The sequence below is a fragment of the Diabrotica virgifera genome, chromosome 2 (assembly GCF_917563875.1).
Source record: "Diabrotica virgifera virgifera chromosome 2, PGI_DIABVI_V3a".
NCBI classification, from domain to species: domain Eukaryota; kingdom Metazoa; phylum Arthropoda; class Insecta; order Coleoptera; family Chrysomelidae; genus Diabrotica; species Diabrotica virgifera.
Genome location: NC_065444.1, coordinates 225,050,401 through 225,067,837, shown reverse-complemented (window position 1 = coordinate 225,067,837; position 17,437 = coordinate 225,050,401). Strand labels below are relative to the sequence as shown.

Below are 17,437 nucleotides of genomic sequence, written 5' to 3'. Positions count from 1 at the left end.
TCAGTATGTAATTACATCTTTCTAATTGAAATATTCTGAACTATAAAGGTAGTTGACTTTTGATCTAAATTTATCTTTTTTGACATAACTCGTATAAAATTGATAAACTTAGACATAAGATGGTTGTATTTTAGGTTTTAGACCATGCAGAACTTTTTATTAAGAATTACTTTTTTTCGTAAAAGTAATAATAAAAGAGTTATCTGAATTTAAATAACTGAAAGTAATGTTAGTTGTCCATAATTAAAAAAAAAAAAAATTTCAATTAGAAGGATGTAATTGCATACTAGAATATAGTTTTTAATTCCAAACAACTTTTCATAATATCAATTTTCAATATTGTGTAAAATAAAGCTACTTTAGTCTTGAGTTAAATTCAAACTTTTTGACATATCTCGTACAATATTTAAAAAATTTGATATTTGATGGTTAAATATTAGGTTTTGGACCATGCAGAGCTTTTTATGAAGAATAACTTTTTTTCGTAAAATTAATAATAAAAAAGTTTTCTATATGGATACAACTTACAGGGACATACTGTATATATTTTTTCCTTCTCTTCTCAGAAGATTTCCTTCTTTATAGAGGCAGGATCGCCATACTTACTTACTTACTTATTCCTCTCCACTCCATGCGGAGCATACGGCGTCAACTGTCTGCCTTCATTCTGTCCTATCCTTTGCACTGATCTTTATTTCTGCCCACGTTTTTCCAATAGCATTAATTTCTTTTAAAAAATTTTTTTTTCCACGTTTCTACAGGTCTACCCGGTCTTCTCTTTCCATGTGGTGTGTATTTTAGGGCTTGCCTCGCTATTTCTGTGTCAGGTCTCCTTAGTCTGTGCCCCATCCAACTCCATTTCCTTTTACATATTGTCGTAGATATAGGTTTCTGGTTACTTCTTGTCCATAACTCTTGGTTTGATATGCGGTTTGGCCAGTCAATGTTAAGAATCTTCCTTAGGCATTTATTTATGGACACCTTCATCCTTCCGATACGTTTTCTTGATACTTTCCAAGTTTCTGCTCCGTGTAGTAGCACAGTCGTCACGTTGTTGTTGAATAATCGTATTTTGGTTTTACTATTCATCTGACGTGAAGACTACATTTTTCTTAGCATATTGAATGCGTTCCGAGCTATTCCTATTCTCCGTTTTACGTCCTCCTCCTTCCCTTCTTTATTCCCATAAATTTTCCCATTTCTCTTGGTGTATTTATTTTCATTATCGTAGTTTTTTGACGTTTATGTTAAGTCCGACCTTCTTCCCTGTCTTTGCTACTTTTTCAGTTTTGCCTTGTATTTGTTGTCTTTTTTCTGTTAAAAGGCATATATCATCTGCAAATTCCAAGTCCTCAAGTTGGTTAAAAACATTCCATCTTATTCCAGTCTTATTACTAGTAGCCTTGGACATGATCCAGTCGATCACTATCAGGAATAAGGTCGGAGAGAGCACACAGCCTTGCCTTACTCCTGTACCAATATCTTCTTGTTCTGTTAACTCCCTTCGTGGACTATGCGTGCTGTGGATCCTTCGTAGAACAGTTTTATAATCATTCTGATATACTTGGGAGGCATTCCGCATTCCTCTAGTAATTTCCATAAGGCGTTGCGATCCACACAATCAAACGCTTTCTCGAAGTCTATAAAGTTCACATAAGTATAGCTTATTCTGCCACTCTAGTTAGATTGCTCTATATTCTATATAATAATCGTTCTCATCGAACAAATGTCGTCAATGCAGGATCTTCGTGCCCGGAATCCAGCTTGGTTTTCTCTTATAACTTTATCTAATTGCTTTTTCATTCTTTCAAGCATGATTCAGGTCATTATTTTGCTTGTTGTGCATAGTAGGGTGATCGGTCTCCAATTTTCACATTTGGATGTGTCGCCCTTCTTAGGAATTTTTACAATTAAGCCTTACGTCCATTTTCTGGGTAGCTCTTCGGTTCTCCAAATTTTATTTAAAAGTGTGTACAGTGGACGGTTCGATGTCTGCTTTGATCAACTCAGCAGGGATATTGTCTATTCCGGCAGCTTTGAAGGCAGAATTCTTCGGTGTTCATGTTCATTGGGTGTCTGTTAGGTTCCTCTTCTATTTCGATTGTTACATTCTGTTCTTCATACATTTCTTTGAAATACTCCATCCATCTAGTAAGAATTTGTTGTTCTGTTTTCAGTACGGCACCACCTTTATGATTCTGCTGGATATAGGCCTCCCTCAGTTCTTTCCAGTATTCTCTACACTGGGCTGCTTGTAGCCAATTTCCCGCTACTCTTTTTATGTCGTTGGTCCATCTAGTCGGTGGTCGTCCTCGGCTTCTTCTATAGCTTCTCCATTCCATGATTCGTCTTGATCACCGCCCATCTTGTGTTCTAGCTAAGTGCCCTGCCCAGTTCCACTTAAGCGTCGTAGCTCTTTCGATGACGTCTTGAACTCCTGCTCTTTGCCTAATTTGTTGGTTTGTTATGTGGTCTCGAAGGCTCACGTCCAGCATTCCACGTTCCATGGCTCGTTGTGTAACTCTGAGTTTATTCGCGGGTTTTTTCGTCAGTGTTAAAGTCTCTGCTTCATAAGTTTGTACAGGCAAGACACATTGGTCATAAACCTTTTGCTTGAGAGACATGGGAATCGAACTTTTTAGAATATGGCTTAGTTTAACAAATGCTGCCCATTTCAGGCCTATTTGCCTCTGTATATTCAGAATACTTAGTGGATATACTGCTGTATTTCATACTTATAGAAATATGTATTAGTTTTCTTATAATCTAGAAGTTGATGCTTTTAGTAGAGGGACGATAAACATATTTACTTATTTTTCCAGAATGAAGTTTATAAACTGGGAAATACTAATCAGGCGCTTAAGATCATTAATGGAAACCCAGCTAAACCACATCAATTTCCCTATCAGGTAGGAATGTACGTGTATACTTCTTCCAGATCCGATTTCTGTGGAGGTTCGCTTATATCTCCTAACTATGTTCTTACTGCAGCTCATTGCGTTGACAAGTAAGTATCTTGGATGTCATTTATGGATAATTATATAGAATCTATAGAATAGGAAATTTAAGCAGCCAGAAATGAAATAAAAGATATAAAATTTAGTGCATTTTGTGACAGAACACTTTTAATGAAACTAATTATTATCATGGAGACACTGAATATTGGACAATTAAAAAGAAAGAAAAGCAAGAAATGCAGCAATTTGCAAAAGGGAGAATGCTTAGGTAGGCCAGGCGGGATCTGTTGAAAATGAGACCATAATGTACATTTTCCATATGAGTATATTTATTAACTGATGCTTTATAGTATATTAAGTATGGAGAACGGTAAGGGTTTTATACCGATCGAAGACAATTGTTTGGAGGAGGAGCGGAGCGACGACTCCAATTATTGTCTGAGATCGGTTACCCTTAACGTTCGACATGCTTATAACGTTTTTTGCACGATTGATACCATTATAAATTATAAAATTAAACATTTTCGTCATATTGACTAGTTTCATTAATTTTATCAAGATAGATACTTTGGTTGTTAGGTAGTAACTAGGGTGCATAACAACAATGGAGAATTGAGTTTTTATTTAGTTGTCAATAATTTTAAGTACAATTTTGATTATTATAAATTAAAATATGAGCGAAAGTGAATTTGAAGAAATTGAACGGGCTTTTTTTTATTTAGTTGTCAATAATTTTAAGTACAATTTTGATTATTATAAATTAAAATATGAGCGAAAGTGAATTTGAAGAAATTGAACGGGCTTGGGAAGAAGGGTGTTCCGCAATTATTCCCGAAAAATCCAAAATCCGTTATCAAAATACCTACCAAAGTTTTAAAATATGGTGCGAAGGCAAGAATTTAAGAATCGAAGAAAATACTCTATTGGCATATTTCGTTCAAATACATATGCAGTTGAAAGCTCCTGGAAGCCTGTGGGCAGAATATTCAATGATTAAATCCACCGTTTTTCTTTATGATGGCATTGATATTTCCAAGTTTTCAACTTCGATCGCGTATTTGAAGAGAAAAAATGTTGGCTATAGGCCTAAGAAGTTTCAATATTAATAAATAATTCGTTAGTTTTCTTCAAAAAATAAATTAAAATTAAGAGCTTGTTTAACTCGACGGTAAGTGAACTACTTACCGTCGAGTTGGAGTACTTACCGTCGAGTTTAATTACTTACCGTCGAGTTGCTAGTAAATGTCACCTACTGACGTAAAATCTATCACGGTAAACAGTCAAAATCAATCGTGCAAAAAATAGATTAATTGCTGTTGTGGTTTTATTAAGTAGACCAGGACTAATCTGTAAAAAACGTCTATTTTTGGATGTGGGAGGTGGCATTCGGATTTTTGCAGATAAAGTTAGGTGACACCTTCAGTAATAATAATTGACATATGCTTCTTCTCACATATGCCTGAAACATTAATAAAAAAATTAAAATATTTAAAAATATAGAAAAAACATCGACTTTTTTCTTCTTTCTTTGCTTATAACTTTAAAACGATTCGTTTAGGAACAAAGTCGTACAGAAATTAAACAAAGATAATTGAATTTTGTATGATATACGACTGGTAAAAAATGTCTTAAGGTATTACCTTTTCTGCAATATAGCAATAAATACAAAATAAGGGGGCAAAATACGCCTGTTGTTATTCAATGTTTCTTAACCACTTTGGTGGCACTTAGAACCTTAGTAATTCGGTTAGAAAATTCTTATAACTTACTTAAATGGTCCACCAAATTTCATTAAAATCGACCTAATAGATTTTGTATAAAAAATTTGCAATCTAAACGTTTTTAGAAAAGTTCAAATTTTTTAAAATCTTTCTGAACAAAAAGTAGACCATTTAGAAGTTGGCTAATTTTTTTACATACATATAAAGAGGTGCTCTATCTATCTAATACACTTCACAGAATTAAAATCGGATTATTTAAGGGGCTCAGCAATGTTTAAAAATTATATACAATTTTTTGGCTTATAAACAAATAGCTTTGTTTAATAATAAAAACAATTAATTTTTAGCAATGCAAATAATTAAAAACGGTATAATTTGACTTAGACTTTCAAATGCTGTCAGCAGAATTGCTATTTTATTTTTTAATCAAAAGTTATTCGCGTTCAAAAATTGCAATTTTTCTATTTTTTGAAAGTTCCACCGCGTTTATCTCGAAAACTATGCATCACACGAAAAAACTTGTAAGACCATTTTTTGCTTAGAATTACTCAGGAAATACAAAAAAATGTTTGATTTTGCGAAAAATCTATGTTATGTAATTCCTCAAGATCTTTGTTTATAACAATCTTATCGACATCCGGATCAACTGTTACCCAAAAAATTCGTGTTCTACGGGTCAAATTACATAAAAAACTTGGGTAAGTCATCTAAATACAGGAGGCCGTTGCATCCCCTCCTGGCCACAGCACTAATTTGTTTATAAGCCAAAAATTGTTTATAACTTTAAAACATTACCGAGGCTGCTTAAATAATCCGATTTCAATTCTGCAAAGTGCATTAGATAGTTGGAGTGCTTCTTTATATGTAAAAAATTGACAAATCTCTGTATGTTCTAGTTTTTGTTGTGCAAGATTTTAAAAAATTTTAAATTTTTAAAAAAAGTTTAGATTGCAAAATTATTATCCAAAATCTAGTACGTCAATTTTACTGAAATTTGGTGGACGGTTTTAGCACATTACAAAAATTTTCTAAGCGAATGAGTAAATTTCAAAGTATAACCAAAGTGATGGAAAAACATTGAATAAAGACAGCCTTGTTTTGCCCCCTTATTTTATATTGATTGCTATTTTGCAGCAAGGGTGATAAATTACGACATTTTTAACCAATTGTAGCTGATAGAAAATTTAATTATCTTTGTTTTTATTCTTATACGACTTTGTTCCAAAATGAATCGTTTTAAAGTTATAGGCAAAGAAAATAGAAAAAACGAAATTTTTTGAAATTTTTAAATATTTTATTTTTTTTATTAATGTTTCGGGCTTATTTGAGAAGAAGCATAAGTCAATTATTATTAACGAAGTTATCACCCAACTTTATCCGCAAAAATCCGAATGCCACCTCTCACATCCACCTAAAAACAGATCCTTCCTGGTCTAAAGGAAAATCTGAAAAAAATCGAAAATTTTTATTCTTGCGCCCATATTTTTGCTTATAACTGGAGAGATATTGCTCCCACAAAAAAATATGATTGTAAATAAAAGTTTAGTTTTAAATTTTACATAACATTTTTTTAGCTAGAAATTGTAGTCCAGGGCGCATCGGTTTTGAGATGGACGTTGAGAGGTGACTCAAATTTTTTTGCAGAAATTGCTTGGAAATAAATCAAATAATAATATTTGAGTTATTTTCCCTCTCAAAAAGGTCCGGAACATTGTTTAAATAATCAAAATGTAAAAAAATGAAGTAAAAATTCGATGTTTTTCTTCGTTTTTTGATTATAACTTTAAAAGTGTTCATTTTCGAGAAAAGTTGTACTAACATAAAAGTTGAGTAATTAAATTTCCTACAATATAGAATTGGTTAAAGATTTAAAGAACAGTCATCCTAGTTGCAAAATAGCAATACTTGCGAAAAAACCATACAAAAACAAGTATTCGCATTTTACGTTTTTCAACCATTTATGCTACACTTAGGACCTTCATATTTCATCCAAAAAAACTTTATGATACAGTAAAATAATACTGTAAATTTCATTAAGATCGGTCAATAGATTTTGCAAAATAAATTTTCCAATCCAGCTTTCGCAAAAAAAATTCATTTTTTCAAAATGTTACAGGACTGAAAATAAAGCAGATAGCAAGTTGAAATTTTTTTTTGCTTATAGAAGTGTACCGTACTTTTCATTTGAAATTTGCAAAATTAAAATCGATTAATTACCACGGCGTCAGAAAATTTTTTAAATAAACATTCATTTTTGGTGCTACGCGCAGGACAGCGGTGTTCGATTCACACAAGTTGATTTCCACCAAAATTTCTTCCAATCTTTATCTAATATATTATTTTCTTACTCTATATTTTGTTGTATTTTAATATTTTAATTCCACAAAAATCAAACTAATTTTATTATTGTTTGTGAAATATTGTTTAAACAATTGCATATGTTTCAAAATAATAAACTTTTATTCTCTAAGTTAAAATATATGAACAAAAAAAGTTTTTGCTAACAAAAGTGTTATTTCAAATGACAAAGTATGTGTTTTTATTTTGCAATAAACAAATTTATTTATTTAAATCGAAATGTAATAAAAATTAAAATGTATCAATCATTATCAAAGGTCATTGGAATGCCCAATCAGAGCAAACTATCCGCTGTCCTGTGCGCAGCACCAATAATTAATGTTTAATTAAAAAAAAATCCTGACGCCATGGTGTTAATTGATTTTAATTTTGCAAAATTGCAAATGAAAGGTGTAGTACACTTCTATATGCAAAAAAAATTCAACTTGATATCTGCTTTATTTTCAGTCCTGTAACATTTTGAAAAAATGAATTTTCTTTGCGAAAGCTGGATTGCAAAATTTATTTTGCAAAATCTATTGAACCGATCTTAATGAAATTTACGGTATTGTTTTACTGTATCATATAGTTTTTCTGGGTGAAATATGAAGGTCCTAAATGTAGCAAATGGTTGAAAAACGTAAAATGCGAATACTTGTTTTTTATGGTTTTTTCGCAATTATTGCTATTTTGCAACAAGGGTGACTATTTTTTAAATTTTTAACCAATTCGATATTGTAGGAAATTTAATTACGCAACCCTTATGGCAGTACAACTTTTCTCGAAAATGAATACTTTTAAAGTCATAATCAAAAAAAGAAGAAAAAAATCGAATTTTTCCTTAATTTTTTGACATTTTGATTATTTAAACAATGTTCCGGACCTTTTTGAGAGGGAGGATAACTCAAATATTATTATTTGATTTATTTCCAAGCAATTTCTGCAAAAAAATTTGAGTCACCTCTCAACGTCCAAATGTACTAATATTTTTACAGATGCGCCCTGGTCTATTGAAAATTTAATGTTTATTGTTTAAATATAGCTTGGGCTATATAGTTTGGGCAAGTTTACGGCAACTTTTCTTCTCCTTCAATCTCTATAGCTTCTGCGCTAAAACATCAACACCACCTTCTAAAGCCCCAGCCTCACTAGCAATGGTGCTCCTCCATCTACATCTACATCATTCTAATATCCACACACTAGTTTACTCACATCGTCCATACACTCCTGAAAAGAAGTTTCCAGTACCCTAAAGAGGCTTAAGCCTAATCGGGGAATAAAAATAACGTGTTTCGTTCGTTAATATTATGGTTTTGTACATTTGGATTTTGGCACGTCCTGAGAGAAGCTTTGATCTCATTAGATGTTGAACTGCAGAGAAAGATGTATTCCCCGCCAGTATTCGTATTTCAACCTCCCGATCTCCTCTGTTGTCACTGGTAATTGTTGTTCCTTCTTCTTCTACGGTACTACAGCCCAAATTGAGCCTTGGCCTCCTTTATTTTTTGCCTCCACCCTTGCTTGTCTGTGGCTGCTGTTCTCCATTCACGGACTCCTAAAAGGGCTTGTGCGACGCTGTTTACTGTGTCTTCCCAGCGCTATCTTGGCTGTCCAACCGGTCTCTTTCCCTACATTCTAGCATTCAGTGCTCTTTTTGGTAGCCTATCCTCTCCCATTCTTATCACATGTCCGGCCCATTGCAATCTTCCAGTGCTTCCCTATAAAGTTGATAAAGTTCGTTGTTGTATCGACTTCTGAAGATTCCGTTTTCCCTCACAGGTCCTAGTATTCTCCTCAGTACTTTCCGTTCGAATGTGTCGAGTTTGTTTTTGGATGTTTCTTTCAGGACCCAGGCTTGTTGTTCCTAGGTATTTGAATTCTTTTACTAACTCAAAAGTATGATCGTTTATGATAATGTTTTGTTTTATTCGCTGTCGTTCCTTTCTTGACAATGTATTTAGTTTTTTCTTCGTTTATTTTCAGGCCAACGTTTAGTGTTGCTTCTTCATTCGAAACTATATCCTTAACTTCCAGTGTTGTCTGTGCTACTGCATCTATGTCATCTGCAAATGCGAGAACAATCTTTGTTCCTCTGGCAGTTATGCGTGGTTCGTCTGGTTCGCCTGGTCGTTTGCGAAATCTGGTATAGATTTTTCGCATTGCATATTCCAATGCTAGATTAAATAGTAATGGGGACAACGGGTCTTCCTGTCTGAGTATGGTGTTTACAACGAATGCCTTTGAAGTTTTGCTTCTTTTTCTAATTTGTGCAAAGGTATTGTTTGCACACATTCGCGCAACCATGGTCAGCTTCTTTGGTTCGTCTAGCTTTACCATTTCTCTCCACAGTTTTAAGCGATCTATGGAATCATATGCTTGTTTGAAGTCTATGAAGATCTAGTGTACGTCTTTATTATACTCCCAATACTTTTTCTAGCATTTATCTGATAGTAAATGTTTGGTCGATTGTTGACCTTCGAGGGGTCTACCCCAAAATCCCGACAGCCAAAATCCCGACAGCCAAAATCCCGACGGCCAAAATACCGACACGCCAGAATCCCGACAGGCCAAAATCCCGACACGCCAGAATCCCGACAGGCCAAAATCCCGACACGCCAGAATGCCGACAGGTTTGATAAGTTCATTTTTAACATATAATTACATTTATTTCTGGTTTTTTGTTTATGGCCATCTGTTTTTTATTTTTTGTTACTAAACAAAAGTGTTTACCATTTAATATGAACTAATTTTCTAAATAAAATTTCTAACATGGGTATATGAATTAAATTATTTTTTTTGCCAATATATAGGGTGTGGCAGATCAAGGGCCTATTAGAAATATCTCGAGAACTAAAGGCAACTGAATTATGAAAATTAGAATAAGGGGGTTTTGAAGAGTGATCTATTTAATGAAAATATTTTCATCTATTTGGTACTTCCGGTTATACCGGAAGTTGCTTTTAACCTCGTTTTTTTAAATGGGACACCCTGTATATTTTTACATTTTTAGATTCTCCTCAATTTCTTCTTTCTTAAAATATAAGGTTTTGTAACATTATACAGGGTAGGTTAAAAAATAATTACGTTTTTTTTTTAATTTCGTAGCAATATTCACACCCCGTAGGATTGTAGTAGTTTGACATAATAAACTCTATTTATGTTCAAATGATTTTTAATATAGTCTACTATTGTTAGGAATTATTGGTATAATTAAATTTTTCATTTTAGTATACAGGGTTGGTCGAAACTCGGAATAGGTATTTTCTGAGTTTTCTTAAATGGGACACCCTATATTTTAGTATTATAATGAAATGATATTTCATGGTACTTTTTTACTAATTAAGCATTCCCTATACCTACCTGCTTTAATTTGTGCTTAATTGTTAATCGTACCAACAGTCTTAACTTCGTTGGTATTTTGATATCTCAACCATTATTGGCAATTTTAAGTATCAGTCTAGATTAATATGTATTTATTTCCAAAAAATTATTTGTGATTAAATATTTTCACGGTCACCCTAATACAGTTTCACATATTTTGTGTTGCAATTAATGTTTGGCTTGAATCACCAATAACTCACAAATTAAAGCAGTTAAGTATAGGGAATGCTTAAGAAATTAAAAAGTACCATAAAATAACATTTCATTACAATACTAAAATACAGGCTGTTCCAAATAAGAAAACTCAGAAAATACTCATTCCTAGTTTCGACCAACCCTGTATACTAAAATGAAAAATTTAATTATACCAATAATTCCTAACAATAGTAGACTATATTAAAAATCATTTGAACATAAATAGAGTTTATTATGTCAAACTACTACAATCTTACATGGTGCGAATATTGCTACGAAATTAATAAGAAAACGATATTATCTTTTAACCCACCTTGTATAATATTACAAAACCTTAAATTTTAAGAAAGAAGAAATCGAGGAGAATCCAAAAATGTAAAAATATACAGGGTGTCCCATTAAAAAAAAACGAAGTTACAATCAACTTCCGGTATAACCGGAAGTAGCAAAGAGACCAAAATATTTTCATTAAATAGTTCGCACCTCAAAACCCCTATATTCCAATTTTCATGATTTTCTTACCTTTAGTTCTCGAGATATTTCTAATAGGCCCTTTATCTGCCTCACCCTGTATAGTCCAATAATATATGTATAATCAAATTCTGAATTCAAGTTTACTTTCATATAATATATATTATCATGTCACTTACAACCTTCCATTTCAGTAAGTATAGCTTTTATATTATAAAATGAAGTGTTTAATGATTTTTTCTTTTAAAATACATAATAATTAGTACCCGTACTTATTAGTAAGTAATTAATTTTTCAATTTTAATACTCTTCTCTATAATATGATTTGGTATTGCATTTGAAAAGTAAACAATAAATATTCAAAATGTAGTGGTCGGGATTTTTGCTTATGCGAGGATTGTTGCATGTCGTGATTTTGGCCTTAGGGATTCTGGCGTGGCGGGATTCTGGCGTGTCGTTGGTGTTCTTGGCTGTCGGTATTTTAGCTGTCGGGATTTTGGGCGCCACCGATCTTCGAGGCCTAAAGTCGCACTGCTAATCGCCAATAATTTCCTCTGTATATGGCAGTAATCGCTTTAGTACCACTGAAACCAATATTTTATATGTAGTACTGATTAGTGAAATTCCCCTGTAGTTGCTACAAGTATCCTTTCTGCCTTTTTTATGTATTGGCACAATAATACAGCCACTCCGTTCTGTTGGCATTATTTATTGTTCTCAGGCTTCTTTATTATTTGATGTATTTTAGTTCTAAGTTCATGCCCTCCTTTTTTGATCAGTTCTGCATCAATATTGTCCAGTCTCGGGGATTTATCATTTTTTAGGGTTTCTACCGAGGTGCTAATTTCTTCTAGGAATAGTGGGGGTACTTCTATCTCGGCCATTTGGTACTCACAATTTGCGTTATTTCTATTAGCGTCGCCTATTATGTAAAATTGAAAAACGGTACCTTTATTTTGTATAATTGTTTTTGTAGGCCCGATATCTCTCGAGTTATAGACGAAAATATGGTCGCAATAAGCAAACATTTTCTATTATTTCAGATTTCGCAAAAAAAAATTAAGCAAAAGGTTTGCGATTAGCGCATAATCTAGATTCTAGATTATTGATACAAGTTATATCCTGAAGTAATTACAGTAAAAAATAGACTCATATGGAAATTCTTCTTCTTAAGGTGCCTGTCCGTTCCGAACGTTGGCGATCATTCTGGCTATGATGACTTTGTTGGTTGCTGTACGGAACAGTTGTGTTGAGGTCTTTCTATACCATGCTCTGAGGTTAGCAAGCCAGTATATTCTTCTTCGTCCTGGGGCCCTTTTTCCTTCAATTTTACCTTGTAACATGCATTGGAGTGGCTTGTATCTGCCTTGATTTCTCATTATATGTCCCAAGTACTGCAGCTTACGGTCCTTCACGATGTTGACTAAATCTGCGGTTGTGTTCATCCTCCGTAGTACTTCTTCATTGGTGACTTTGTCTGTCCATGGTATCTTCAGGATCCTTCTGTACAACCATGGCTCAAATGCTTGAAGTTTCTGTCTTCAACGTCCACGTTTCTACTCCGTATAGAAGCACTGAGTACACGTAACATTTAAGGAGCCTTATTTTTGTTTCTAGAGCGATGTCATGGCTCTTGAACACAGAGCTCATAGTCAAGACTCTCTCGGCATCTTTTGATTGGCACTCTTTGCCAATATCTTGAGTATTGCCCCACAACTCATTGATTATAGTTCCCAAATAGTTGTATTCTGAGACAGGTTCAATTCTCATTTGGTTCACATATGGAAATTGTCCAATAAAAACAGATTCCGCCTGAATCTGAACTAAGGTGGAACTTAACTTAAGTAAAAATATTAAGACAAGAAAAGGAGCCTAAATGATGTAACTTATCCGCTTTTTAAGGCGACTGATATCATTTATATCTAATAATCGACATTTGTATTATCTTTGTCTATATACTTCAAAACTTGTAATTTTTCCAACGAAACAATTATCTTACTATTTTATCAAATAAAACAAGATGCTCCTTGTTAAATTCAAGTGTAACTAAAATATAAATCGATGGATCTTCACGATATCGACATTATTACTTATTGTTTCATGCAATTTTTGATAGCTGTAAATCCATTATTTAAGTATTTTAGTACTTAATAAGATACTACAATTTTTTGTAAATTAATCTTCTTTGAATTGTAGATAGATGTTCAGTTTTTTTAATTATTTTGTATATTTCATATATTTACAGTTATAGTTGTTCCATTTTATCTTTGCCCATGCGTCATGATTCATTTTCAAACAAATTAAATCAAAACTACGTCAATTAGACCTGGATCCCGCGTACCAAAAAAAAGTTGATTAATTAGTAAGCTGAAAATTTGTTAATAGCTTAACGGTGTCTAGTCGGACAAACTTTGATGTATGGGAACACTGGTACAGGGGAAGTTTTAATTGTGGAACAGGTTAAAAATTTGGAACGTCAGACTACGAAAACGTTCCATGTATTTTGTCGGACAGAACTTCGAATTGATTTGTTACCATTTCATTAAACTCTAATGCAAAAATCACACTGGTGTTTATCACCAACTGGGCATTATAATGAGTGGAACACGAAGAACATGTCGAAGAACATGTCAAATGACAGGAATCATGTTGGTTAGTAATAGCAGTCTGATTTTTGCATGAGAGTTTAATGAAAGGGTAACAAATCAATTGGATGTTCTGTCCGACAAAATACATGGGACGTTTTCGTAACCTGACGTTCCAAATTTTTAAACTGTTCCACAATTAAAACTTCCCTTGCTTTAGTGTTTCGTACATCAAAGTTTGTCCGACTAGACACCGTTAAGCTATTAACAAATTTTCAGCTTGCTAATAATCAACTTTTTTTTGGTACGCGGGATCCAGGTCTAAATGTGTATAGTACAGTGAACCTAAACTCCTACGACTGTACTACACACAATACGGTCACAATCGGAACGATGTTATGTTATTTAAGAACAGTGGAGACTAAGGCCATTGTTTAAAAAAGAATTTTTTAAATAGTCTTTTAGTCTTTTTTAAACAATGCTAAGACAGTTTGAAATAAATAAAGGAATAACAGGTGCCTGTTGTTTCCGATAATCCGAGACAATGGACGTTGTTCTGCCGCCGTGTGCCATGAGTCATTTTTACTATCGTATAGTTCAAATTACACAAATACCCATTATCTCTCAAATATTTTATTACATACATTTTTATTGTTGAAATGTTTGTCTGATGAAAATCGGTCCGGGTTAGCCGGCCTTCCGGGTTATCGGGGGCGGACTTATCGGGGTTCCACTGTTTATAGTATACAGTATACACAATGTATATACACATCGACGTACGTTTCACTTTATGTTTTGACTTAATTTGTTTGAAAATAAATCGTGACGCATGGGCAAAGATAAAATGGAACAACTATATACGAGCATGCGTCTGATATAATCGATAGCATTATATAAGATGGATAGTTAGCTACTTCATTGATTTAATCAGTGGCGTAGCTGAAGATTGGTGGCCCCCCCGCGACAATTTTTGTGGGCCCCCGTATTATAAACATTTACTAAAATATGTGTAAATGACAATATTTGGCCTTTCTTTAATAAGTCTTCATCGGTTCGTGTTAATAGATTTTTTGGGAATAGGCATGAAAACCTATTATACCTTCATGTGTCTTAATCCGACAAACCTAAAAATATTAGTAAATTGTTTCAATATTAAGTACATATATTTAAATTTACATTGAAAACATTAACTTCAAAACTTTTTTGCTATAAGTTATTTTTTCGTCGCAGTTGAAGCTCATCGTAAATTTTTCCGTTATTTTTAAATTCCGGTTTAATCTCCACTATTCTGCTATTTCTGCTGCTTCTGCTAAAATTTCGGATAACGAATTTCTCATTTCTCGAAGATTATCACGAGTTTTTTCAAAAAGTTGAAAAACCGTAAACTCTGCCCTTTCAGATTGCAGAAGTTTTGATGTTAGTTGAATAAAGTCAAGTATTTTAGATTGAATAGTCATGTTAACGGCAAATTCAAAATTATTCATATGTTCTAATAATGCATTAGCTTCTAATTTTTCATAGTTTTTTCTCAAGAGAGTGAGAATAAATTGACAATAATGCGACAGTTTTCGAAAATTTGTTGTCTGGCAATAGACACGAGAGCCCGCAGGGCTCGAGTGGCTATTGCCCAATGACAACAAATTTGAGAAAAAATGAAGCATTATTTTCTTATTTATTCTTACTGTCGTGTGATATTCGTAAGACTATTTTTTAATACTTACATATAAAATTCAAGTCTTTATATAAAAACAGTCAGTTTTTCAACTTGTCAAAGTGAAAAGCACAGTTTAGCAAATATTTAGATGAAGATATTAATAAAATATTAGTCAATTTATTTATAAATACAGTTTTATTCATGAAATAATCTTACCGAAGTAAATCGAGCGCTTAAATTTGCCTATTTGTGTTCTCCTCGTGACAATTTGACATTAGATGCAGAACTAAAAGTATAAATATTATGGATATTTTTTTAAATGTCACAGTTGTCAAAACTAGGAAACTGGTTGTAATTAAACAGAAACAATCTACGTAAAAAAATTCTCATTGTAATTTTCTACAGTAGAAAATTGACTGGTGGGCTGCAACATTTTAAGCGACAGAATTGAGATTATGCAGGATATGAAAAAAACATATTGACAAGCTATTTATGAACATACGGATACCAACATTGCGGTACGAAAAACTCAGGGAAGGCAAAATGTTTTTAGCCAGATTGAAAGATGCTCGCATTGGTCTTTGGATATACAATAATATTGCATTAAAACCTCACTTTGACCCAATATGTCGCTTACAACATTGTTGCAGCCCACCATTCAATTAACGATGAAATAATAATCTAATTGGACAGAATTAAACACGTGATCAAAAATCTTACTATACGATTGGAAGTTAAAATCATTAAAAAATAATCGTTAAAGATTTTATTACTTGTTGGAAAGCTCGACGCAAAGCCATAACATTTTTAAGGTTGACAAACGCGATGAATCCAAAGTGATAATAGTACATATAGTACATTCCATCTTTTAATACTTGCACTAAAAAAACATATAATCTCTTAATTTAGTCGTAAAAAAACCAACTCCTATACACCAGCAACGGCATCATTCAACACTAGGTTCAGATTATGAGATGCACATGAAGATACGAAACTGTTTTTTCAATGTCAGTTATGCGCCTTTGTACGTCTGAATATACACCACTCATAACGTTTGCCCCATCATACCCCTTTCCTCTGCAGTTGTGTACGGAAAGGTGCTTTGATTGTATAAATTTTAAAATTTCATTTACAGGACCTTCTGCACTTTGGTCTAATATGCAAATAAATTCCAAAATACTTTCAACGACTTCTGCTCTGGAAAGTAAATTATTTTCATCGTAAGCTATTTTTACGTAGGTACCGGAAAATAAAACTAAGCTGATCATGTTTTGAAATATCTTGAAGTGATATCAAGAATTATTGAATAAAAACAATTTTTTTTAATTAAATTAATAAATTTAGTTTTCAGTTTCTTGAGCCAGCAAATTTATAACTACGTTTCGTATTTGGTGGCTCAAGTAATTTGTTTAAGTTATTGTTTTTATCGATTAATTTAGCTAAAACAGATTCATATTTAGCTAGTAAAAGATCCACCGACAAAAAATTACCTTTTTGGGATTCACTTTCATCTAAACTACCAACATGCCCACGAAATGCTAAATTGCACCTTGCATCCGGAAAGAGTAAGGGTTACGTCAATTACCCGCTTCATTACTTTCTTCCAAATTCCCTATTTCGATGCTTATTAGGAAAATATGTTTTGGTCCCCAATTTAAGGAAAGTAGAAGTATTAAGCTTGAAGGCTTTAAGGGGCCCCTCCTAACGTCGGGGCCACCCCGCCTTGCGGGCTCTGCGGGCCTGTCAGCTACGCCACTGGATTTAATGAATACGTTTCATCATCATAATCACGTAGCGCTACAACTAGAATGGGTCTTGGCTGACAGTACAACTTTTTTTCCAATTTGTTCGGTCTTCCATCAACCTAGGGTCAAAAGGAATGTTCATTTCCGGAGATCTGCTTGTATGCTATCTTTCCATCGCATTCTGGGACGTCCGCGTGGTCTTTTGCCTGTAGAAATCTCCTCCCATACCAGTCTTACAAGTCTCTCGTTATAAAGTCTGTGCACGTGGCCTGCCCATCGTAGTAGCTGTGATTTAATTTCTTGGACAATATCGGCGTCATTGTAGAGTGCTTTTAATTCGATAATGGTTCTGATTCTATACTGGTATGTGATGGTGTCGTGGTGAGGTCCG

General features: G+C 33.3%; 1 protein-coding gene across 1 annotated transcript in view; it reads left to right on the top strand.

The window, feature by feature from the left end:
- The window catches only part of LOC114330013 (brachyurin), a 30,364-nt gene that overhangs the window by 734 nt on the left and 12,193 nt on the right, over positions 1-17,437 (top strand). Inside the window, exon 2 of the mRNA XM_028279305.2 lies at positions 2,823-3,007. Coding sequence (XP_028135106.1) covers positions 2,823-3,007 — 185 coding nt within the window. The remainder of the gene's footprint in view (positions 1-2,822; positions 3,008-17,437) is intronic.